Below are 27,043 nucleotides of genomic sequence, written 5' to 3'. Positions count from 1 at the left end.
TAAAACTCATATTTAGGTTTATGCATACAATTAATGAGAGTTCATGTATAACATATATGTGTTGTAATCAAATGGAGGGAATTCATTTCTTTAGTTTTATAAATAGTCTTTTCCTATTTTGTCATTCAATTTTCGAATTGTTTCTTCATTGTGTTTTTTTTTTGGTTCTTTATTATTCATAAAAAAAACTAAATTTTGAAGTTTAATTCACCTAACCAAAATTTGTGTCGATTATTTATTATTTTAAATTTGTTTTTCTTTTTTCTAATTTTGAATTTGATCTTTATGATATCAAAGTGTGCTTTTGATTTTATAAAATAAAATTTAAAATCTATTGAATCTTAATTTGATAATATATTATTTTGATAAGATTTGTATTTTTAATTTAATGACTTTGTTTTCATTCAATTCAATTAATGAATTTAATTGATTAATTATTTAAACTTTAATTTAAATTTTTAATAAATTATAATAAGAGGATGCAAATTAGAGATAACAAAGTGAACAATGATAAAATGGGTTTAGAATGGAGTGGATCAGATTAAAACTTTTAATCCATTAATTTGTTTTGATGCGATTTGTCTAGTCTACTAAATTAACAAGTCAAACAAAATGCAAGTGGAGTGATCCAATATTCTTTTCTATAAATTAAAAATAAAAATAAAATATAATTTAAAAGATTAATTTTTTATATTATATTATTTTAGAGGTGTGAATATATAATAGTATTGTAATTTAAATTATTAACACTTTCAAATTAAGTTTTAATTATTAGTTATAATATAATAATTTAACATGTAAATATAATTTTAATTTATCCAATTAAAAACATTAATTAACAATTAAAAACTTAAAAAATATTTATATGATTAAAATTTTAATATATATATATATATATATATATATATATATATATATATATATAAACAATTTTAAAAATAATAATTTAAAAAAAGTAATAAAAATTAAGTAAAAAAACAAAAATGGGTGGGTTGTCTACCAGTTTGCCCTTTGATGGGGCAGGTTATAAATTCAAAGGGCAGGTTATAAATTCTAGTTGGTTTTGTTCTAATGAATCCATCCGACTCAATCCAGTTTTGGCAAACTAATGGTAAATTGGGTCAAAACAGGTTGGAGTAACCCATTTTGCCACCCCTACTACAAAATAATATTTTTGTTTTCTTTATTTTTGTTTTCAATCTCTGATTTCATTTTCATATTATGTTTATTTCTTATATTCCAAAATAATTTGTGTAGAAAAAATATTAAATATTAAATACAATAGATATGTGGTATGTGTTATTTAATAATAGACATATGTTTCTATATTGCAATTTTTTTGTAAAAAACTTATATGCTTTGAATTCAAAATAACATTAAATATCAAACTTTGAAAGGATGGAATTAGTGTTTTTTTAGTAATCCGTTCAACGAGGAGTTTGTTTAGGAGATTAACCTTCATGTGTTAAGTATAAATTGTCCTAAATAGATTTATTTTCTCACTTTGTACAAAACAAAATTGAGTATTGAGAGAGAGAAAAGTCATCTTGTTACTTAAGGCACATAGTTACAATTTTCTCCTCTCCCTTCTATTGATAATGCTAATTCTTACCATTATCTAAGCATCATTTTAGTAGCAAAATCAACTCTTCTTTAGCTTATTATTTGCTTAAATCCTCTCTTTTATTTAGTTTTAGTATTTATCTATATTTTGAGCTACATTACGTAAATAATACTCTAATCTCTTGTTTTTTGATCTATTTCGATGTTAGGAAGATCCTCCATTACATTGAAGAGCCTCGGTGATCCAGGAAGTCATTGATTTAACAGTCATTTTCGCTTAAGCGAGAATAATTTAGCTTAAGCGACAAATGACTATCTTCTCCAAGAAGAATTCTCGCTTAAGCAAGAATAATTTAGCTTAAGCGAGAATTCGGGCAGTATATATACTCACGAGGCAGAAAGAAAAAAGGGTCTTTGGTTCTTTGGAGAAGCGATTTCACGTCTGGAGCTCATGGAGGGCGCGAGGAGCTTGTGGGAACATCTCCTCCTCTTCCTTTGGGTCTCCTTCTTCTTCCATCTTCTATGTTTGTAAGCTTTAGGGTTCTCCATGGAAATGGAGAACTAGATTCATCTTGTTAGGGTTAGATGTAGCCTATGAACTCTTGTGTAATGAATGATTGTTTCGTATTTATAAATGCTTTTTCTATCTATTACTAGTATTCTTGTTTGCGATCTTAAAGCTTGCATGTAACGGGGACGTTCATGACTTGATTTTGGGGTTTCATTGAGCTAGGGATAGGATATGAAATCTTGAACTGAAACAAGAGTCCTTGTGGGTCATTGAGCCAAGGATGGGATATGATTCACATGTTGTCTTAGATCCTAGTTCTTAATACGAGTTTGCTTGTTAGATTGTCCAAGGGATTGGAGTTTGATAAGGAAAACCTAGGCTCTTTCACCTAAGGGATTAGGGCTAGAGTGTTTTAGTGGATTGACTTTAGTAAATTGATAGAGAGGAGATGAAATTGGTTATACACAAGAGTGCATTGGTGAAAACTAACCTTAACAATGTCATTTCATACCATTTCTAGTCTTTTCCATTTCCAAGTGCCTTCAATACCAAAGTCCAACCTTGTAATTACTTGTGAATTTATCTTTTTGCACATATTCTTAAATGATGAGTTGTTTTTTAGTCTAGATGAGTTGTTAATCGCACAATTTTCTAGTATTACGAGTCTCTTGGGAAAACGATACCTAGTCTTACCACGGTTTATTACTTGAACGATTTGGTGCACTTGCCAAAGAGTTTAACATCTATGCACTTCATTAATGTATTGTTTTCTCTTTCTCAAATATCGATCAAAATTTTATTTTGAGTGTGTGATTTTTCTATGTCATCATTTTCTCCTTTATATGTTGTAATATCAAATTTATGAGACATACAAGGATATTGAGTTGTGAGAATCTAACTCTTGTGATATTTTTCATAAATATATGTTTTTTTCTTGAACTATTTCATGTGAGATTAAAATGATTATTTTATTTATTCTAAGATATAAGTTCTAGATAAAAAAATTTAAAATAATTTGTTATTTATTAGTTAATTGAGAAAGGAAATGATAAAGTATTCTTATTTGAGGCGTATCACTATTGTTGTTCAAAACTGAGCCTTAATTTGGACTAATTAAGGTCTATCAAGCTCCACTCTAAAGAAAAGCAAGTAGGTACCACATGGTGTAAGAAATGTGTCACATCATCACATCACATGTTATTAGGAAGCTTACGTTGGTACCACCTCATCAAATGGGAAGCTTGCATTGCAAGTCTCTTTCCTTGCTTGCAAGTAAATAGAAAGACGTGTCTTGCAAGCTACTCCAATAAGAGAATGCCCTCGAGGTTACATTTCCATTTCATTTAAGTAGCATTGAATTTTTGCTTCATTTAGGCTAGAGTATAAAGGAGATTATCCAATCCCATAAATAAATAACTTTCTGATGCATTTTCTAATTACTTTTGAATCTAATGAGAATTGATGTTCCTCTATCAAATCTTTCACTCGCAAATGTCACAAAGTAAAACTCCTTTAACCTGTGTTTGGATTTATAAGAGTGAATTTGAGGGAAAAAAGATGTGAAAATAATGTTGTTTGGATTAAGAAAAAGATTATGAAAAATGAAGGAATATGAAAGAAAAAATTATGAAAATTGGTGCATGACGCGATGAGTTTGATAGATTAAAAAAATGTTTTAATTGATAAAATTAAATTATTACAATTTGACCCTTGATTAAAAAGATAATTTAAAATAAAATGTAATTAGTGTAAATTATGATAAAATCAAATGTGAATTATTATTTAAAATAAAAAAAATTGAAATTGATGAAATTATATTGAAATGAAATAGAATTTTCTACTTTTTATATATAATTTTTTAAAAGTTTTTTTTAATGAAAATATTTTAAATTTATAATATATTTTAAATGTTAAAAAAGTAAATATATTGTAAAAAGTATTTTTTATAACAACTTTCAAGAAAAATAATGACATTAGTTGTCTTACAAAAATAACCATTTACATGATTTTTAACATATTATTTAGACTTTTTGTTTTGTATAAAATGATTTTATATTGGTAGAGAATTTTTTTTAATTTACTTTTTTTTTATTATGGAGGTGCTAAAAGCTCATCATAATCACTACTATATGCAAAAGTTTAAAGTAATGGTCCAAAATAAGTTTTCAAGAGCAAAAAAGAAGAAGAAAGCAACAATAACAACGTGCTATAATGTTATCATTTTTCGAGTTTAACTATGGTTTTTAGGGACAATGCGTGAGCAACTCCACATTGAGGTGTATCATCTAAGATGTAGCACAAGTGACATAGGAGAAAGATTGTGCATCCAAGAAAATGCAATGTAAGCTACATTTTTAAGCATTTATTACTATTTCAAAAGTAAGAGGGAGATGCAAAAACAAAAGATAATCAGTTTTAACATTAGAGAAAAAAAATAATCAACTATGCTTAAAAAAAAAAGAGACGAGAGAATCGTTTTTCATAAAAAATACACATAGGATAATCAATTCTCTATGGTTCAAAATCAATTCTCTCGCGTTCTTTGGTCATCAATCACTTTTCTTGCATGCGAAAATCTACCATAATCACTTTGTTCTTACCTCACACATCTCACGTTTGATTATAATTGGGCCTTCACCGAAGCCAACATCAACATTCACAAATGCACCGTACAAAGTAAACAAATCATATGAGAATCACAATCGTAAATACACAAGAGTAACAATAAATATAACAAGTAAAGGAAACCAAAATGCATCATAAATTTGAACTCTCACAACATAAATACCTTAAACCCAACCACTTATTCATGAGTTTAATGGTGTATTGAAAGCTTCAGTTACCATGGTCATGGTCAACGACAAATTTGAACTATTCATGTTTAGGAATCTTGTTCATGAATCTTTATATGCTACACAACTTTCATGCATTTCATGTACATTGAAAAAACACAAAAAAATATAAAGTGAAAAGGGTGAAATGAAAGAATGAAAACTCAAGGATAAATAGGTAATTTAGCATGTTAGGAGTTGTCTTTCTCTCCTCTTCTCTTCACTACAGTGAAGACCATTTTCTCGTAAATCTCACAAATTCACGTTTCTTTTTTCCTTCAAATTGTATAAAAAAAGTGAGAGTCATATTTGTATTTCCATCATTGACTACAAAACACAAACTTAAACTTCTTCCATGATAAACTATCCTTGGGAATTGGAAGTTTGTTCTCTTGGAAGCTTGAAATTGTCAAACATATTCTTCATCCTTCACAGAATTCCATTTCATATATTCTCTCATACCCCATGGCAATACCTTTTCCACTCCTTTTATAACAAGGAACTAGTGGATAGGTTTACTTGAAGTGGAAAACAGATAATATACATCAAGGTAAAGTTTTCCTACACTGTGAATTGGTTGATATTTTGTATAAATCAGGGACAATTCATTCCTTCGTTTCTCTTAACCGTGTCAAAATACTGAATCATATTGTCAGCTTTTTATTTGCCTTCTTTGATGGTTTCTACCTTTATTAAGAAAGATAGTGTGATTAGTCATGTTCATATGGGTTGTCTTCTTATTATACTAATTTTTTTTATGTACATATTATTCTTTTAACCATTTATGTAAATTAAATGTTATTTTATGTATAAATTGGTTAACATCTAATAAAGTGATCATAAATTGTGATAAAATCACATAGTTTCTTATAAAACTTCCCCATTTCCATATTCTTATTCATATTTGTTATGTAATTTTGTACAAGTTTTCAATGTATAAAAAATGGAGTTTTCTTTTTATTCTTTCCTTAAACATAAAGGTACAAACAAAAACTATGAAAATAGGTCAAAATCATAATAAGGAAGAGTTGAATTGTGTTTTAATAAGCTTTAAAAAAATTTCAAAAAATTGTGTTCAATAGATTTATACAAATGAAGTTTGAAGCAAGACAAACACACTATTAAGCAAGAATGTTAAGAGTTGTGTCTTATGAAGAGTTGTCAAACACAACTTCAACTTTAGCAACATGTCATGTAAAGAGCCTTTTGAAAGACGTTTTAACAAATCTCTCATTCTTAGAATAGTTAAGGTAAATTACATGCAATATGAAAGGACTAAGGAAAGGAAAACTCTTGATTTTTTTTTACACTGGTTCATCTTTAAATTCCATAGTACATTCAATTCTTTATCAACTTGATTGAGTTTTATTAAACATACTAAGACTATGAAGATACAAGTGAGTATTGTTTCGACCTTAGCCATTTTATGGGTAAAATAACTTAGAATATTATTTGAATATACAACCACTTATGTCTAAAATAATATTTGAGTTATTTTAACTATAAATGGCTAAAATAATATTTGGATGGACTGAATGTGAATGATCAAATTACTTTTGGATGGATTGAAGAAGAAATGAAAATGAGCAAGTTTCTTAGAAGAAAGACATACGACATGTTATGTTGGTGTTAATAAATTTCAAGAATATAAGTTAATGCGGGCCAACTCGTTGTTAGTTTGCGTGAGTTATGGGTTATGCAGGGTGGGCTTAAATGGGCCAATAGACTAAACTAGTTAGCCTGCCTCACAATTTTATTTTAGCAGTTGCTCCCTCCACCACCACCGAATACTTCCTGCACCACCCCTTACTAATTTTGCCCTTCTCTAAAACGGATGTCAACATCCGTTTCACCTTCAACCGATGTTGACATCCGTCCGTTCACATATTTTATATATTAATTTATTATTTTTATTAAAAAAAAAAAAAAATCTTCAACGGATGTGGCGACATCCGTTAACGGATTGCCACATCCGTTTTAATAAAACTTTTAAAACTATTTTGATTATTATTTAAATAATAATATATAAATTAAATTAATAATAATTATTTTATTAAATAAAATAAAATTAATTCATAAATAATTAAGTAATAATTTTAAATTAATTAAATATTATTTATATATTAATTTAAAATATAATAAATTAAAAACTAAAAATTTAAAAAGAAAAAACTTCATAGATCGTTCTAATAAATTTTTAAAAACTATTTTATTATTTAAATAATAATACATAAATTAAATTAATAATAATTATTTTATTAAATAAAATAAAATTAATTTATAATTAATTAAATAATAATTTTAAAAAAATTAAATAATATTTACATATTAATTTAAAATATAATAAAATAAAAAACTAAAAAATTTAAAAAGAAAAAAACTTTACAGATATCACCACATCCGTATCTGTTTTAATAAATTTTTAAAAAGTATTTTAATTATTATTTAAAATAATAATACATAAATTAAATTAATTATAATTATTTTATTAAATAAAGTAAAATTAATTTATAAATAATTAAGTAATAATTTTAAAAAAAATTAAATAATATTTATATATTAATTTAAAAACTTAAAAAAACTAAAAACTTAAAAAAGAGAAAAAGAGGAGGTGTAGGATATTTTAAAATATAAAGGATAGTTTTGGAATTTAAAAAAATTGTGATGGTACAGGAAGCAATATGTGGTGGTGTAGGGAGTAACCCTCTTTTATTTTTTCCTATAGAGCTTGCATGGCCTGCCTTGCATTGTCATTCTTAGATAGAAAAGATTGTGTCTTGATTAATGGTTATAACTTCGATCCAACAATGTTTTATGATGAATATAAAGATTATAAACAGTTTTAGGTAACTATAAAATATAAACAATGTTCTTATAAAGCTTATGGCACAAAAAGATTTAAGGCTTTGAATGTTAAAATTGGAAACGTTTTCACAACTCTAGTTTTATTTAACTTTTTCTTAACATGAGATATTTTTTTATACAAAGCTTTGAAAAAAGTTTTTGCTATAATCCTTTATATATATAGCTTTACAAAGTTAACAGAAGACATGTTGACCTATAACAACTTAAGCATCTCTTACAACATAATTACTTTTGACTAAATATCTTAGTATTTTTGAATCAAATCATACCTAATTAAACACTTTGTTTAGACCGTGATTTAAAGATCACAATTTTTTTCTTAATGAAAATAGAATGATGTCTTAAGATGACTATAAGATAATAAACACTCTTTTAAGTTGTTAACAAATACAGCAGTATTATTCTTGCTCACAAACTAAAAAATTAAGAATTGTTTGAAAATATAACCCTAAAAACTTTCTCTTAGACATTTCAATATTTTTTTTTCACAAGATATTCTTTATATAAACTTCAAGATGAAAATAACAATTTCAAATATTTTTTAGAACCATTGTAAGATGTTGAATTTTTTTTGTCTGCATTTAAGCATAAATGCTTCATACAACATTAAGAATATATTTTCTATACAACTTTTGTATATGAACTTATCAAATTTAAAACACGTGATTTTTTTCGTAAAAATTCTTTACCAACCTAATACTAAATTTTATAATTTAAAATTACAATTACATATATTCTTTTAGACTAACTTTTATTCATATGATAAAATTTATACACTTATTTTATTTTGTATTTACAAACTAGTTTATTACTTAACTTATAGAGGCACTTTTAATGAATTTATTAACTTCCAAAATTATCAGTTGGTTTAATCGAATATACCTATACATACTATTAATTTTAGGGATCACCGGCTTAAGACCACAACCACAACGAAGACAAATCACGGTGGAGGCCACAGACAGAGCTTTTGGCAGCACAAAGAATGACGTTGGGCGCGAAATATGCAAACGCGCGTTTCCTCGGAAGCACTTCCGCTTTCTCTCAGTACAGAAAAAAAATCGCGGTGGCGAACCTATTCCAGAAGTACGGTTTCCCCTCTTCCCTCATCCCCTCCTTCCTCTCCCGCAACCCTTCCCTTCTCCAAGCCCCTCTCCCTCAACTCCACCATTCCCTCACCACCCTCTTCTCCCTCCGCATCCCCCAAAACGACATCGTTTCCCTCCTCACTACCAACCCCTCCCTCCTCCACCATTCCTTCTACCACACTCTCCAATCCCGTCTCCCCCATCTCCAAACGCGCTTCCCCACACTCTCCCCTTCCACCCTCCTCAACCTTCTCCTCTCTTCCACAAAGTTACATCTCGACCCGCTCCAACTCTCACCCAAGCTCAACGCGCTCAAAACCGATTTCGCATTTTCCGACGCCACCGTGGCCAGCATTCTGGAAGGGTTCCCCGACGTGGTTGTCACTGGCGAGAACGAAATCGCGAGCGTGATAGATTTTCTCTCGGGGTTCGGAATTCCCCGGGACGAGATTGATCTCGTTGTCCGTTCGTTTCCTAGGGTTTTGGCGCTCGGTGTTGAGCAGAGACTGATGCCGTTGTTTCGGGAAATCAAGGAGCTAGGGTTTTCCAATCGTGAGATGAGGAGCGAGATCTCGCGGGACCCGAGGATTCTGGGGATGGAAATTGGAGAGCTTACGCGGTGTTTGAGACTGATAGAGAGTTTGAAATGCAGGGAAAGTATCAAAGAGAGGGTTATAGGTTCGGGTCTGATGAGAGCGTGTTTTGAGGTGAAATTAAGAGTGGATTGTTTGTGTGGGTATGGTTTGACTCGAAGGGATGCTCTGAAGGTTATTTGGAAGGAGCCTAGGGTGATTTGTTACGAGGTTGGGGATGTTGAAAGGAAGGTTGAGTTTCTGGTGCAGAGGATGAAGTGTAGTGTAGAGTGTTTGGCTGAGGTGCCTAAATACTTGGGTGTGAATTTTGAGAAGCAGATTGTGGCTAGGTACAGTGTGGTAGAGTGTTTGAGGGGGAAAGGTGCCATTGGGTTTGAGTTTGGGTTGAAGGATTTGGTTATGCCTTCTAGGCTTAGGTTCTATAATCTTTATGTGAAGCCATACCCGGAGTGTGAAAAGATCTATGGAAGGTTTTCTGGGTGTGGTGTTCAAGTTAAGACGAAGCATCCCGCTGGACTGTGGAAACTTTTTAAACCGCAGAAGTTTGCTGAAAGGGATGAAGATGTGGAGAGCGTGAGGTCATTCATGGAGTCTCTGGTTTAGTGGTGGGATGAATTTGAGTCAATGAATGACTATCAAAATTGAGTTTTGACTTGATACGTACTTATATTAGTACTCTGGAATTGCCCTTGCCCAATTGAGATTCTTTGATGTGCTTCTGAAATCGAGCTTTGTAGGAAGTATGTCTCTCTCATTTTTTCTTCAAGTAAATAATAATAACAGGGTCTAGCAGCAGAAAAAGGCGACATCACCAGAGGCACTGATTTCTCTGCCTCACTGCCCCTGCCTCACACAACAGCTAATGATTTCAGGCAAACTTCCAAAACTACATTTCTATTGACTATTGGACATAATTTGTTGTATTTAATTTGGGGCAAGACTTAGAAGTTCATTCATTCGAGTGCAATGAAAGAGTTAATTACTTGAAATCTTAAGTCATCCGTGGGTCACAATATCACATGCTCTCTTGAAAATTGCGTTTTGTTTACGGCAGCACTGCGTCTGACATGAAAGTTCCTCAAAGAGCTTCTCGAAGCATGAAACAAGATTCCTTTCGGAGCACAAGATATATTCTTTAATAGTGTATACATTTCCCCGTTGTTTTGGACTGATCAGCTTAGTTTCTAGAATAGTTCCAGGTGTGCTAATGGAAGGTTTGTTGCCACCGGAAGCACTGATACAATAATAAAGCTATTTGAGGTGCTGATATGTTATTTAGGATTTAGATGTTTTGCACTTCATTTGACACGGTTTCTGAACTTAATCTTCTGCTTATCTAACAGGGTTCGAAGATCAATCAGATGTTTCTACCAAAGGCAAAGGATGGTCCTTAGCGGCCTGTCATTCGAACATATTATGATCGTATATATAAGTGCCTTTGCATTTTCTGATATATATACCCGTGACAGAATTTTGTTTGGTTACTATTTTGAGATTATTGAGTTATGTTTAGATAGATTTTTCCGTTTTTACTTATAATAAGAGAAGAAAAATAGATAAATTTATCTATTAAGCTAAAATTGCACATATATTTCCTTCCAATGTAAATTTGTTTATATTGATTTCATTATAACTTTATTCTATTATGTGAGAATTTTTTTATCGGCATTCTACACGTAAGATCATATAAAGTAATAATATATATATATATATATATATATATATATATATATATATATATATATATATATATATATTACTTATTTATTTTTATATATTGATTACAGTTAATTTAAACTTTGTTGTATCTGTGATTGTAAAAAAATTAAAAAGATTGTTAAATTCTAGTGGATTCACTAGATGTCTAGATATAACAATGGAAAGTGTAAACTTTATCTATAAGCTTTCGAACGTGTGTTCTATGTAGTTGTGTTCCAATTACATGCACCAAAACTTTAAAATAGTTTATATGTTGAGAAAGACGGTTTAATGTTTATTCTAATGTTTATGAGACATCACATGCAGCTAAACAATTGAAAAAAAAAACTCAGCAAGCAATGTTCTGATCTAATCAAAACCTTAGATGTGTTGGGTCTAACATGCAAAAAGGTACGGAGAGTATATTGAATTTGACGATTTGTTTTCTTGGTATATGAAGAAAAACCTTTTTAAGATATTGAAATCTTTTTAGGAGTATATAGGAAGAAAAATGTAGTATATTGAAAGTCGAGTCTGCTTTCCAAAATTTTCCATCTACACCACCTTTTCAAGATTAAAATAAATATAATGTTCATTTGGTTTCTTCATGAAATCTTGAACCTAAACTAATTGAATTAAGTAAAGATTTATATATATATATATATATATATATATATATATATATATATATATATATATATATAATTATGACTAGTCATATTTATTATCATAAAAAAGTTTATATCACAAGAGTCTTTTTCTTATGATAACAATTACGATAACAAATATAATAACAAGTATGATAAATTTTGAATCGATTGTTTGATACTGCATCAAAGCATAAAATATAAATATTTCGAGTAATCATAACAAATATAGCATGGCAGCTACCGCAAGCATGACGAATATAACATGATTCAGAGTAATTATAGCATAGAAGATGCAACATGTATGAAAGTTGATGATAGAAGACGTGATAAACATAGGATGATGTTTTATACAATACTAGTAATTACAATTGGTCGTGGTAATACATATCTACAGTGCATGCCTTATACAAGTAAATTAAAAACTTTTAAAAATATTCTTTTATTCTTCATATGTAACTCATCAATAGTCCAATTACAATTGCTTTAGTCAATTATGTGACTAAAGTCATAATTCTGGCAGTCGTCAGAATTCTGGATTTAAATTTTCTGGTAAAATTTTGAATGGGGGATTTTCGACCACAAACTATACAGAGAACCACAGACACCACAAACAACCCACAACCTGCGTCAAGTCCAATGTAACCCAAAATCTAACATTTCTAGTTTCTGTAAACTTATGCATTGTTTAATAGATTGAATATATTATCATTATGCAAATAAATGTCAAATAATACTAGTGTATTTAAACTTGTGCAGACCAACCCATAAGTTTCACGGGGCAAATGTTTATAAAAATTAAGGTACATCCGTTTATGATGCGGATTATACAGACTCATAACATCCTAAATGGAAAGGCCGTGAGTATACCCAGCTCCAAGACATAATGACCCGCCAAGGTTCATCCAAACCAACTTTAAGCTTCTTTGATGAAAATATGAAACAGTTAGAATCGCTCTAAAATTTGAGCAGATCACATCGGTGGAGATAGGCAATCTTCTGATTCCAAGCGTTGAAAGCCTTAACTATTCTGCAGGGCAAGGCTACTAATAACAGAGAATAAACAAAAATAAAATGGAATTCCCTGAGTTCACTTCTAATCAGTGATAACTTTAATACTGTCCGTAAATGCATTCAGCCTCCTCCCCTTTATTATACAGTCTCCTTCCAGAACCGAACTGACCTATCAGTTCCACAGGAAATAAAAGCTGACTCAACTGGTGAGTGTTCAAGCCAACGGGGTGCACCAACATGATTAGAAGGCCACTTTGCAACTTTTTCTGTTGTCATTGCATCCCAGATAACGATCTGCAATGTATTACCCGGATGCCTCAAATAAAATCAATCCAATTAATAAAGCTAACATCACCACAGGTAAACATGGAGAAAAAGAAAATGGATGAACAAACCTCATTGCTCAGTTCATCTATGAATATAATAAATTCTTCTGTCTGATTAAAAATAGCCTGCAACAGAGAGTGCACACAAAGGTAACTATCAGAATATGGATAAAAATATCACGTGCACTAACGGCTAGGCGATTAGAGGTTTTGGATAGAGGTTCTGCAGTAATAAACTGCTATTCCCGATGTACCCAACAAAACAATAATTACCTGTATATTGTGATGGGGAACAATAAATTAAGAGAAGCAATTTTAAAACTGATAGGCTGAATTAACTTACTAAAAAGAGATGAACATAAACATCTCTTAGTGCAAATTAAAAATACAAGCGTCTGCAGTTCTTCATGACTGAATTCACCAAGATTAACTGACCGAATAGAACGTATTATGTATCTATCATTTATGTACCTGACACCTTAGTTGGGTATGTATAGCTCCAAGATATTGTCTGACTAATCTTCCAGAGCCGACTTCCCAAAGCTTTACGGTAGAATCCTTCCCACAGGAGAGAACAAACCTAGAAATCAGACAGTTAAATCACTACATGTCTACAAGATCTAAGCCTATTAAGAACTTCAGGAAAGTGTAACAAGTTGGTCTTGATGGGCATCAATAGCTATATCCTTTCATCAAAAGCAACGGACAAGTAAGAAATGCAACAACTTTTGTCCTATGGCTCATGTTTTCTTGGTTGGTGATTTTTTTATTACAGCTATAGCAAAAATCCCATTCATTTAGATAAACAAAGGCTTAGTAGTAAACAGGAGTTTCATTGAAGATTTCAAATTTTGAAGTTGATACCATTTGGAATAAAGGAAACACCTACTTCAAAGTCAACAATACTATTGCTAAGGTTCAAAATCAACCAACACTAGGACCACATTTCCAGGCATAGATCATGATGTAGCAGGTAGTGACTAGCAGTATCACTCATGGTTTTTGCTGTGTCCAATATTTGCACAAAAAATGTATTCATACCTTTGATCTTTGGTAAAAATTGCACTGGTAGCCTCAGCTGTTCCGTGTGCTGCAGTTATTGACCGCACACAATTGGCTGTGATGCCATCCCATAACCTAATAGCACCATCTTTAGATGCTGTAACATACATGGAACCTGTACAAGAATATCTGACCTACGAATCAGACAAAGAAATAATCAGCATCACCGTAGTGTTAGGTAATTCACAGTTTGTGATACTGATGAAAAGATAATTACATGCCTGGTTTATGGCTCCACTAGGGCTGGTCTCTGGGATATTTGATGACAGATAACACTGAAAGGTATTTATATCATACAAATGTGGAATTGCATGATCAGTTCCTGTCAGAAATTCATATCTATTATCACTGATTTTTTGTGAAAAAAAACAAGATGTGATAAAATAAATACCTGCCAGCAGAAAGTCCCCAGATGGATGGAAAGATACAGATCGAACATTGTGTGTGTCCTGCATATTTAATTTGGGAGTTTATATGTAATTCTTATATTTGCTTACTCATTGCTAATGCCTAAAGGTAGGGCAAAACAACCTGGATAACCCTGTATGCTCTCTTTGCATTCGTTTTTGAAATATCAAAAAACCTAAAAAAATATAAACCTCATCATGTCAGATTGTAAGAGAATTTTCAAATAAAAGGACAGAAACATGGGAATAAAATGCAGATGAAATGGATATTATGGAGCAAAAACATACTTTATTGTTTGATCTTTGGCTCCAGAAATCAGGATAGTACCTTGTGGATGAAAATCCAGATCATTTATTGGCTGCATTATACATGTTTATATAAGAAAAATAAATACATTTTACAATTTCAATTTCCAAGGATCATTTTATAAACTCAAATTTGGAAAGTAAAGCTTAATAAAATCAGAAAATAAGCATCCTCCAAAACTCGCCAGTATTAGAGTCAAAAAGATCCACCACAGCCAAGATACAAATTGGCAATTTGATACATAGTGCTTTAGACTAAGTAAATTTGTCAAGCCAGAAATAATCACAACTACGAACTTCCACAGGATCAGTGAAATAAATATGAAAAAGAGGCTCTGTTTGGATAAACTTCGCCATAAGCACATGTAAGAGAAGAAAACAAACTAGCATAATCTAGCTTCAAAAGGTTCCTTGCTATGCAAAGGTATATATAGAGGAGGGTCATTGTACGTAAACTCATACTTGTATATGCAAAGAAACTGTTTACAGATCGAACTCATGACCAACTACTCACCATAGCTTCTTCATAGGCTAAAATAAGAAGATAAAATGAAACAAAATTTCTATAAGTTAAAATTAGGTCATGCACAGTTGATCCGTGGACACTCTCGTATTTAACTTCTCTAACAAACTTATTTTTACTTTTTATAAAATTTAAGTTAGGCATCACTATGTACTTTAGTATCTCAACAATGCTAACATCCCAAAAGAAATCTATCATTGTCTAACAAACTTATTTTAAATTATGAATAACAAATTCTAGCTTATGAGAAAAGTTTATTTATTTTTTCTTCTCTTAAGGAAAAATTTATCTAAACATAACCCAATAATATCATAAAAATAACCACATAAGTTCTGTTAGTGGTATATTAGGAAGTTCAAACACACTTGTATATGATCATAATATGTTCGAATGACAGGCCGCACAGGACCATCCTTTGCCTCTGGCAGCAACATCTGCTTGATCTTTGAAACCTGCAAGACAAGCAGAAGATCAAGTTCACATAATGTGTCAAATAAAAGGCAAAGCTTCCAAATACTAAACAAAAAAATCAGCACCTCAAATAGCTTTATTGAAGTATCGGCACTTCCAGTGGCAACAAACCTTCCATCAGCACTAAACCTAGCACATCTGGCAATATTCTAGAAACTAAGCCTATCAGTCCAAAACAACATTTCATTTTCGTATTACATCGAATTATTATTGCAGGAAATGTATACAATATCAAACTATATTGCACACCTTGTGTTCCGAAAGGTGTCGCGTTTCATGCTTCGGGAAGCTCTTTGAGGAACCTTTCATATCAGGCGCAGTGCTACCATAAACAAAACGCAATTTTCAAGAGGGCATGAGATATTGTCACCTATGGCCGACTTAAGATTCAAGTAAATAACTTATTCGCTACATTGAAATAACTTATAAGTCTTGCTCGAAATTAAATACAACAAATTATATTTGATAGTCAATAGAAATGTAGTTTTGGAAGTTTGCCTGAAATCAATAGCTGCAGTGTGAGGCAGGGGCAGTGAGGCTGAGAAATCAGTGCCTCTCGTGATGTCGCCCTTTTCCGCTGCAAGACCCTGTTATTATTTTCTTAGAGCAAAAAGATAGGATCATACTGCACAGAAAAAGTATATCCCTTCTAAACAAATTTCCGTCTAAACACTTACAGAAAAAAGAAAGTAAAATAAGCTGTACTCATCCCACAAACAAAAATCAGCTTATACACTTCAGTTCAATAAAAACTTCCATTCATTTTTTTTTTTTTAAATCAAGATAAGTTGATTTTAGCTAATAAAGGGACAAAACATTTCATTTTCCTGAAAGTGTTTAGGAGAAATTTATCCAGTAAAAGCTCAAATGAAATAAGACAGAACCTTAGAAACCAGGTCGAGAAGCCTGTTAGGTGGGGCTTCCACATTCAGTGGAGTCATGGTTGCTGAAGCAACAGCACTTGCAGCCTGAAGAAAAATTAGCAAGCATTTTATTTGCTTTATAAATAAAAAAGAAAATTGGTTTCTGAGATAAATAAATGCATTCATTCAACATGTTAGGTTATGTTTGAAGGAAGATTGGGCTTGCCTGGGTGAGATTGTTGTCCCGAAGATGTGCGACGATGAGAGAATTGATGTTTCTGTAGAGTTTGCCATCAAGCACGGCCTGTTCCGAGTTACTGCTATCCATTGCTGCATAGAGAAAATATCCCTGATTCGACGAAACCAAGAACCCTAGAAACTGATCTTTTTGGTTAGTTCCCAAATCGGAGGAGGAAGGGCTTAGCCATGCTTACTTTGCTGCCGCCACTTTCAAAGGTCTTCAAAATTAAAAGAAAATCAATTTATTTGCAAAATTCGTTTTTTTCCACAGAAAAAACGTGTCAAGTGGGATAAAACGAAGACATAAATTATCAGAAAACACTACTGAGAAACAGAGAAAAAAAATGAGTAATTTTATACTTTAACACGAATTTGGAAAGGTAAATTAGCTAAAGCAAATAAATATTTTACTTCAATACTCTTTTTAACAAAACATTATTTATCATTCAAAATTATAAAAAACATATTTGATTTTCTAAAAATTTAAAAGAATGAAGAAAGAAACATCATTCTCTCACTAGCATATATTGGTTTTTATTAAAATGTAATAAATATAAGTATTTGATATTGCTCTTAAGTGAGTTTAGATATTACAATGTTTAAGTTGATATTTATAATTTATCTATGTGTCATCACATGAATCAACCCATTAAAAAGAAAAAATATATATATACGAAGAAGTAAACCAAACTAAGGCTCCAAAAATAGAAAATAAACTCCATTTTTTCAAAAAAATTACACAACTCACAATATATGTAATTCATACCTATTATAAAAAATGTTTAAACTAATAATAAATAAAAGGAAGAGAATTAAACCACTTAAAATCCAAAAAAGAAGTGAAGCTGACAATGTAGTTATCCTAATGACTACTAAAAGTACCTCCACAAATAGAAAAACCCAAACACCCTTTAATAACCCATCTTTGTTTATTTTAATCCATCACACATCATGCATCTCCCAAATAACTTGAATAGTGTGCTAAACCCTTTAATAGGCCTTTTGATTGCTAAAAAACTTCAAACAAAAAATTCAATCATATTATGATGCATAGAATTTTTAGAAACATTATATGAAGGATTACACAACAACCCACGATATTAAAATAAATTGCAAACGATATCTTAGAGGAGTTATTGGTTATCCGAAACTTCAAACAAACCATTAACATTAAATAGCTAGATTCACCCCAAAAGACTAAACATATAACAATTAACTAAACCAATGTACATTCACTATGCATGGATTAATTTTAAGCACAGGGTTAATGTCTTACCTAGGAAATTTGTAGAGCAAATAGTGCCTGTAGAGAGTTTTAAATGGGGAATTAGTGTGAGAGGCAATTAAATGGTATTAATGACACAACCATAATACTTGATGAAAAGCAACGTGTCAAATGAAATTATGTTCCTAAAACATCATTTTGAAATGTTACAGTCTCAAAAGTGACAGTATTTTTCTAATCTTCCTTTCAAGTATTTTACCTTTAAAGTCAAAGAAAATTTAGTATGTCTTATATAAATGATGAGTCTTATAGAAGTTGAAGATTCATCAGATAAATTTAACATTAATAAAACCCGAGTGATAGGAAATAAAATATTTGATTGTAATTTACCTTATTTAACTTCTGTAAAATTGATTATGTCTTGAATAATTGATATATTTTTTCCTTAATTGTAGAGTCTAGATACTTTGTATAATCTATATATTTGGTTATTCTTTCCAAATCAATAAAACACATCCGAGTAATGTCACATAGAAATTAACATAATTTTTAATTTAAAGTTTTAATATTTTAGGTTGAAAGTAGTATTAATTCTTTGTATTAGTTAGATTCAAATCTCATTAATATTATATTTTTTAAAAAAATATTATCATTAAAAATAAATATAGGTTTAGAGTGAGATCACATCTTCAATAAACCTTGATTGACATAACTTTTTTCAATAAGGTTTAATTTTTTAAAAAAGAAAAGAAAAAAAAAGTTGACATTACTCATCTTCTACATCTATAAATAATCCTAAACTATGGAAAAAAAAAATTAGATATTTATGGGTGAAGAATTATTAGGACTTTTACCTCAAACAAAAACTCTCCAACATAAATAAAAGAATTATGAAAAATATATAATTTTAAAACGAACATATTTCTCATTTCCACATTATGCAGTTACTATTAATATGATGAATATACAGCTGACTCATCCAAGGAGCTATATGCACATTAAAAAGAAACATGTAGTTGTCACAACTTCACAGTTTAGACAACAAAACTATTAATTATATAATCAAGAGTGTTAAGAGAAACATAAGAAAATGTGGTCCGTACAAAAGTGGTAATGTATAATTGCTTCAACGGGATGGGGTCTTAAAATAATGCTCAGAAGAAACAAAAACATAGCTAACTGCTATCTAATCAATCAGTGACTTAGTAATCTCATGTAGTTTTCTGGTCCTGTGAGGGGTGGATCTACCTTGAGAATAAGTTGTAGAGTTATTATGTAAAACATTGTAGCAAACATCTCACCGACAAGTTTAAGGAGATTTTTCAACTTTTCCTTTTAATTATTTAAACCCATGCATCTGTCTTTCCTTCACATGTTCCTCTTGCTGTCGGTATCTTTTCTTATTCCCATAATATCCCTAAATAAATAGGGTTCAACAATCACCTCAGTATTCAAATGGGACCTAAAAAAGTTTTCAAATTTAAATGCCACGGAGAAAAAACAACATCTTGGTTCGAAAATTTAACAGTTAAAATTTCAATAAAACAAATGCAGTTGTATATTAAATAATAAATTAGTAATTTTTATTTAAGTAATTTTTGACTGACAAATATAACTCTGCACTAAATCAACAAAGCCTACTGTAAATATAAAAGACACTATCTGACTCTGTAAAAAATTAACCATGTTTGTTCAATAGATTAACTGTCATTAAAGGGCAAAATTGATATTTGGTGATGACTGTTTGTATCAGATCTTCCAAACAGTTTTGTTACAGTTATACAATAAAGACAGTGATTACATGAAGTTTCATGATAGACTCAGTTCATTTCTAAACCAAAAGCTTCTGCTTTGTGATGGAACTAGAGAGCTGAGAGGTCTACACCTTTGTTTGCTCTCACTCCCTTTTGGTGCAGATCTTGAACTTGAGCAACATTGTCATAGAAAATCTGCATCAAGAAATGGAACACAAAATGTTACCTGCCGTTGGATCTGTTGTCCCTCGTGGTGCTTTTGCAGTCTTGCTCCTGCTGCTCTTCTTTTTCTCCTCATTCAGTTCTACAGGTATTGGCTTTCTCTCATTGTTTGCATGGAGCTCAAATTTAGTTCCTACATGTACATTGATAATTTGGTTTCTGGTTCTGTTTCTATTTCTGAGTTACCGAGTTCCCATTTTCTCAAAAGTTTGGTTCTTTTGCTAGAACTGTGATTGAGGAAGTTGAAGGACATTTTATTGCATTGATCTGTATATTAGTTGACGGGTCCAAGTCAATTTGGATTCTCACTTCTTTGTGTCGGTTCATAGTTTTTTGTTTGGCACTTTAACCGATCAAAGAAAGTGAAAGATGGAATCAATATATTTCTTTTTAAATGAATTTTCTATTACATTTTAAACACTTAGCTGTTGCATATTAGTGATCTGGTTTCTATTAATAGAACTATAGATTAGTACAGTTACACCCATCTGATAACTACTTTAGACAAGTAGACTGTTTCTTTATTGAACTTGGAGAAAGTGAGGTTGCTCATGGATACAAATTACACTTTTATCTATTTTTTGTTTTAGTGTTTTACTATATCTGTTAAAATCTCTAATCTCCAGCTCGAAAGCAATTGAGTCAGATGTATTTTGTTGGAAAAGTTTTCAGATTAATTTAAAATTCATCAATATTTCTTGCTTGTTCATTTACAGAAGCCTATGATCCGCTTGATCCAACTGGCAATATAACAATCAAATGGGATGTCATTAGCTGGACTCCAGATGGCTATCTTGTAAGTGACCACAGATTTTTGAATGTATATTAAACATACTCAGTATAACTCGTACCTTGAAATTTTTTCTAAAATCAATGAGAACTATGTAAGACTGGACTTATTTGTAACTTGATGGATCTTCTCAATCGCACATACTTTGTTTGAACAGGACTCAAAAGTTTGTCTGAGCGGGTAAATTTTACTATGGTTAATTGGTTATTACTATTTTGACATTTTGTATTCACCTCTTACTTCATTGAGATAATGAATTACGTCACATGTCAAAGAAGCAGAAACCAATTTTTTTAGATTTGATTTTGAGTGAAGTTAGGCTTCTATGATCTGTTTCTGCTTCTTGAAACATATTGAACCTTGTTGTATGGCTTGAGCAGGCTGTTGTTACAATGTACAACTTTCAACAATATCGCCACATTCAGTCCCCTGGATGGTCATTAGGGTGGACATGGGCTAAAAAAGAAGTAATTTGGAACATGATGGGAAGCCAAACCACAGAGCAAGGGGACTGTTCAAAGTTCAAAGCAGGTATTCCTCATTGTTGTAAGAAGGATCCAACAGTGGTGGATTTACTGCCAGGGACTCCTTACAACCAGCAGATTGCAAATTGTTGCAAAGGGGGTGTCCTAAATTCATGGGGTCAGGACCCCAGTAGTGCAGTAAGTTCTTTCCAGATTAGTGTTGGTTCTGCTGGAACCACAAACAGAACGGTCAAACTGCCTAAAAATTTTACCCTCAAAGCACCAGGACCTGGCTACACTTGTGGTCCTGCAAAGGTTGTGAAACCAACTACATTTATTACCAGTGACAAGAGGAGAACCACCCAAGCCATGAGTAAGTTAGTTGAAAATTACACTGAATTAATCAAAATCCTTCTTATATTCGTTTGTCTTTCTAAACTTTCTTCTAAGACAAGCTTCTAGATAGATATAAGATATGTACATACAGGCCCTTGTTCTATTGAAGTTTCTTTTGAACTTTTGTTATTACTTTTAGTCATGGAAGTTTATTCTATCCATGTTTTTCACTTTCAACGTTTCATTTTCATTTTTCATGTTAGCATCATTGCTTCTGTAAATGTAATGGATATTATTTTGGTGAAATAAATAGTTGGTAGTCATGTACTGAATAATAATTTATGCTTTGTACATTATTCAGAGTAAGAAATCCAAATTCTTACTTCTCTTCAACTAAACTTGAATATTTTGTGGCAGTGACTTGGAATATTACCTGCACTTATTCTCAATTCCTGGCTCAAAAGACTCCAAGTTGTTGTGTTTCCCTCTCATCCTTCTATAATGACACAGTAGTAAACTGCCCAACCTGCACCTGTGGCTGCCAAAACAAAACAGAATCTGGCAGCTGCGTAGAGTAAGTATACAATTTATCTATTCCTACATATTTGAAACCTTCCTTTCTTGTGTGTAGTAGTTCTTTAAAGTATTTTCCTGAGTAGTTTTTTTCACCATTCCCCATTCTTATGATTTATCTTTCTGATTGTCTTACAGACCAAATTCCCCGCATTTAGCTTCAGTTGTATCAGCATCAGGCAAAGCTGCAAACACACCTCTAGTTCAGTGCACCAGCCACATGTGTCCTATTCGAGTGCATTGGCATGTGAAACTCAATTACAAAGAGTACTGGAGGGTGAAGGTCACAATTACTAATTTCAACTACAGAATGAACTACTCTCAGTGGAACCTTGTTGTGCAGCATCCCAATTTAGATAATATTACCCAGCTCTTCAGTTTTCAGTACAAGTCACTTACACCCTATGAGGGCTTGAGTAAGTTCTCTCTTTCATACACATATTTCTAGATGATATTGTGAAGAAAACATCCCAGTCTTATGTAATTGATTTGGGACATGGGTTTTCAGATGATACAAGTATGCTGTGGGGAATCAAGTTCTACAATGATTTTCTTTCTTCAGCTGGACATCTTGGTAACGTTCAATCAGAAATCTTACTTAGAAAAGACAAATCAACCTTCACATTTGATAAGGGATGGGCATTCCCCAGAAGGATTTATTTCAACGGGGATAACTGTGTTATGCCTCCTCCAGATGCCTACCCTTGGCTGCCAAATGCAAGTCCTAAACTAGTTTTCTCTGTGCTAAGTACACTCATAGCCACTTTAGCTTCTTTGATAAGTGTTATTTAATCAATCATAGAGAATATAGAGGAACCATCTACTCTCTTGGAGCGTTGTATCTCTCTCTTCTGCACCAGCTTGTGAAAGATAAAGTCATCCCCATTGTCAAAAAGGCATAGAGGCTGCTACCAAGGCAATAAAAAGTATCACAGATGCATAAATGCTTGCCACAAGAATTCTGTCCTTTATTCACCGTGGGGATTGCATTTTACCCAGTATAAGTGACACATCTTTTCAGCTTTTGATTTGTATAATTATTATAAATTACTTGCTTGGATGATAATTATTTTTTCAGATTATAGAATATCCAATTTATTTTTAGTGTTGAGTTGATATGATGATTCCAAGATGAAATTATAGGTATCACTTCTTCCGTTTCTGAAGTCATTTGTTAAATACTCATTTTCACATTTTTACAATCCCAAAACATATGCAGATGGGTTTACATTGAATGTAAAAAGTACTATGCAAAAAAGAACAGTTCTTTGAATATACAAAGGAAAATCGATTTGTGGATATACTCTGCAGTAAGGGTTGATATACTCGTTAGTTTGTTCTCATCCTTACTCTTCCAATTAAAGAATGACTAACACTCCGAAGAGAAAATGTCACCTTATGAGTGAATATATTCATTTGATATGTATAAGAGTTCACAAGAAATTCCATTTTGCATATCTGCCAGCTAATTCCTCTCTCTAAGCTGTAAGCTTCAAACTAAAAAGAGCCTCTCTTATACCTCAAAAATGTGTTACAATCAAATGAAAAAATAATGTGAAAACCACATAGGTTGCAATGAATGTAATAGTTGTTGGTGGTTTGTGGGCAGAGTTTGGCAACATAGGATATGAATCAGGAGGTGGCAGCATGCATTCATCACCATTAAAGTAGACCCTTCTAGGAAATGCCCAACCCTGCTTGAGAGTAAATGTGTTCTTATCCTTCTTCATGAGCACCTCAGACTGAACATTCCCTTTAGGCCCAGCTTCCATCAACAGATCATTGTAATATTTCAAACCATAGAACATGCCTGTGTCATCTGCATATACAAAACAGCAAGCAGAGTATCAAGGAAACCTCTTCTAAAGCACTAGTACAGAAAATACTCAACCATTTGCAGTCCATTTCTAAGAACTCACTTATGGATTCATAGGGAAGGAGTGGCATGTATTCAAAGCTATAGACTTGGGTTACATTATTGAGATTGGGGTGCTGCACAACAAGAGACCAATCGGTGAAATTCAATCGATAGTTGAAGTTGATAATGGCAATCTTGACACGCCAATAGTCCTGATAGTTGTCTTTCAAATGCCAGTGCACCCGGACATGACATAGGTGGTGTGTGCATTGTAACAATGGTTTTGGTGTGATGTCTGATTTTCGATGAGTTGAGGTGACATTCTCTTGCAGGATCTTTGAGTCTCTCCTGCATGCCCATCATTGTAAGATAAAAATTGTATGTCAGTACTAATTAGAAGGAGAAAAGACTAAAGTAAAATTACAAGGGCGGCTTACGTGACACAGGTATCGTTATTCTGGCACCCACAAGCACAAGGTGGACAACCTGTGATTTTGTCACTGTAGAAAGATGACAAAGAAACACAACAGCTTGGGTTCTTGGAGGCAAGAAACTGTGAATAAGTGCACGTCACATTCCAAGACACTACATAGAAAACCATTAAGATAGAATCATCGAAACATTCAATTAGAATTCTAAGTATAAAGCATTCTCACACCGAGATATACATAATGGGTGGTCTCACAGAGACTGATAATGAATAGAACAATAAATCCAACAAAAAATAAATTTGGTTAAAATGGACTCTAATTTATGACTCTTATACTATGTAAAAAGATAAATTTTAAGTCTAATTCAACTTCATAAAACCAACTTATAAGATCAAATTTGCGTCCAAATATATACATACTGTACAGTGTTCTTATTTCTACTTTACGTGGGATTTCTAGCAAGTCATCTAATCATAGATTGTCATGAATGATAAGATTGTTAGTTTTTGAATACTTTAATGTCATATACAGATTGATTTAGTTGGGTGTAAATTTTTTAAGCTAACTGTGTGTGAAAATTAAACTCATTTGTAATAATAGCAATGCATGAGTAATCACAGAGATATAGTGAATGAAGGGAATTAGTAATGTATGCACATACTCAATGCCTGCATTTTTCGCCTTCGATCATCTGTGAGGATTGCAGTGGATGGAACAACCTTAGCAGGGCCACAAGAATATCCTGGTCCAGGTCCCAACAATTTGAAGTTCTTAGGCAATTTGACTGTCTTGTTGGAGGTGCCAGAGAGCCCCACACCTATCTGAAATGAAGATACTGCACCTGAAGGGTTCTGTCCCCAAGATGTAAGCACACCACCCCTGCAGCAATTGGTGAACTGCATGTTGAAAGGAGCTCCAGGTAGCAAGTCAACCACTTGAGGGTCCCTCTTGCAGCTATGAGGAATCTTCAACTTGAACTTGGCACAGTTTCCTTGCTCTGTGGCTTGAGCCCCCATCATGGCCCAGATTATTTCTTTCTTTGCCCATGTCCACCCCAGAGTCCACCCAGGATTCATAATATTGCGGTACAATTGGAAGTTAAACAATGTCACAGTAGCCTACAAAATTTAACACAACTGATCAGTTTATGCATGATTTGATCATTCTTTTGGAGACATTTTCATATTCATAAACATAGAATCCATGCATATTATGATAGAATGATCAGAAGTTACCAAATATCCATCTGATGTCCAGGACATGATATCCCATCTTATTGTCACATTCCCAGTTGGATCCAATGGATCAAATGATTCTACAATCACAACAAGATCAATAACTTACAATGAATCCCTGAGCAACAAAACTATATCTACAACTCTAACTTCCCTGTGTTTTGCATATATAGTTGTGTAATTTACCTGCTGGAGAAACTAAAACAAAGCATAGAGCAATTAAGGCAACCAACTTGAAGCATCCAAATGTGTCCTTTTGCTGCTGTTTACCACTGTCAGATTCCATGTCTGAAGTTCACAGAATCACTAGTTCAGGTGTGGCACACAACTTGCTAAGAGTGCAGATGTACTAGTGCATTTATAACATTTGTTGAACTGATTTGCAGAATATGTTATCACATAGTGGTTGTTAGGTCCATGTGATATCACATTCAAAAGAAATGTTATGTCTGCATCTCTCTTATCAATTGTTTGCATGCAACTAGCTCTACTCCAATATCTTTTCAGTTTGCCTCAGGATACATAAGGGGTTGGCCAGTTTTCACTTACTTTTCATTCTTTAAACGACTTGCCTCAAATTGATGAATGATTTATGGCAGGAGATCTTTTATGATTTTGTTTATTCTCTGGGATTATTAACATTACATCTTAAAATAGTTGTTTATCTGGATATAGTTTGTGTCTGGAGCTAAACATCAACATCTATGAATATAAATTGTTCATGTTTACAGAACAAATAGCTATATCATCTGTTTTCACTGTTATAAAACATGGCAATCAGCCTTAGAGAATATGGTATAGAGTTACCATCTTGCGATGGATTGAAAACAAATATAATGTGCCCAACGGAACCATCCAAATACAAGCCGAATAATGGTGCAACGCAACACATTTAAAAATCAAACTGATACATTGAACAAATCCAATGTAGCCCATGTGTCTTAGTTCAAGTTATTGGGCCATAGTCTTCAAACCTGATTATCTATCACTCAACTCAGATGGGCAGCTTCTTCCTGCACGTTCATTTTTTCTTGCACCCGATATAAGAAAATTCCAGTTTTATCATTTCTGGATTGTATAATCTGGATGGTACAACTTGTCCAACTTCAAATTTTTTTAAACACTTAACAACTAAAATATAGAAACC

At 32.1% G+C, this 27,043-nt stretch overlaps 4 protein-coding genes across 5 annotated transcripts; 2 read left to right on the top strand and 2 right to left on the bottom strand.

Annotated features, from left to right (window-relative positions):
* Nucleotides 1–8,681: 8,681 nt before the first annotated feature.
* On the top strand, nt 8,682–11,119 carry LOC108330615 (transcription termination factor MTERF15, mitochondrial). The gene is made up of 2 exons (XM_017565108.2): nt 8,682–10,711; nt 10,795–11,119. Exon 1 carries the CDS (start codon nt 8,756–8,758, stop codon nt 10,052–10,054), a length of 1,299 nt encoding a protein of 432 aa, XP_017420597.1. The 5' UTR covers nt 8,682–8,755; the 3' UTR covers nt 10,055–10,711; nt 10,795–11,119.
* A 1,403-nt stretch (nt 11,120–12,522) lies between these two features.
* Nucleotides 12,523–17,239, bottom strand: LOC108329929 (cleavage stimulation factor subunit 50). Of its 2 annotated transcripts, XM_017564316.2 has the most exons (14): nt 16,995–17,239; nt 16,790–16,873; nt 16,404–16,492; nt 16,155–16,227; nt 15,971–16,054; nt 15,800–15,886; nt 14,894–14,964; nt 14,730–14,781; nt 14,590–14,647; nt 14,420–14,520; nt 14,178–14,332; nt 13,608–13,716; nt 13,206–13,262; nt 12,523–13,104 (listed from the first exon to the last, which is right to left on the bottom strand). In XM_017564316.2, exons 1-14 carry the CDS (start codon nt 17,094–17,096, stop codon nt 12,949–12,951), a joined length of 1,278 nt encoding a protein of 425 aa, XP_017419805.1. In that variant the 5' UTR covers nt 17,097–17,239; the 3' UTR covers nt 12,523–12,948. The 2 variants fall into 2 exon arrangements, with proteins under 2 accessions (XP_017419805.1, XP_052732940.1); XM_052876980.1 differs by lacking the exon at nt 16,995–17,239 and having other exon boundaries at nt 16,404–16,482; nt 16,790–16,876.
* A 2,772-nt stretch (nt 17,240–20,011) lies between these two features.
* Nucleotides 20,012–23,476, top strand: LOC108331491 (protein COBRA). The gene is made up of 6 exons (XM_017566198.2): nt 20,012–20,297; nt 20,926–21,005; nt 21,380–21,836; nt 22,217–22,373; nt 22,511–22,788; nt 22,881–23,476. Exons 1-6 carry the CDS (start codon nt 20,195–20,197, stop codon nt 23,162–23,164), a joined length of 1,359 nt encoding a protein of 452 aa, XP_017421687.1. The 5' UTR covers nt 20,012–20,194; the 3' UTR covers nt 23,165–23,476.
* Nucleotides 23,477–23,752: 276 nt separating this feature from the next.
* LOC108331490 (COBRA-like protein 4) lies at nt 23,753–26,353 on the bottom strand. Its single transcript, XM_017566197.2, has 6 exons — nt 26,083–26,353; nt 25,897–25,976; nt 25,323–25,779; nt 24,668–24,815; nt 24,292–24,578; nt 23,753–24,191 (listed from the first exon to the last, which is right to left on the bottom strand). The coding sequence occupies exons 1-6, from the start codon at nt 26,180–26,182 to the stop codon at nt 23,893–23,895; spliced, it is 1,371 nt and encodes a 456-aa protein (XP_017421686.1). The 5' UTR covers nt 26,183–26,353; the 3' UTR covers nt 23,753–23,892.
* Nucleotides 26,354–27,043: the final 690 nt, after the last annotated feature.

This window comes from Vigna angularis, chromosome 4 (assembly GCF_016808095.1).
Source record: "Vigna angularis cultivar LongXiaoDou No.4 chromosome 4, ASM1680809v1, whole genome shotgun sequence".
Taxonomy (NCBI): Eukaryota; Viridiplantae; Streptophyta; class Magnoliopsida; order Fabales; family Fabaceae; genus Vigna; species Vigna angularis.
Note: the sequence above shows the minus strand (reverse complement) of the source record. Positions and strands in the feature narration are given on the sequence as shown.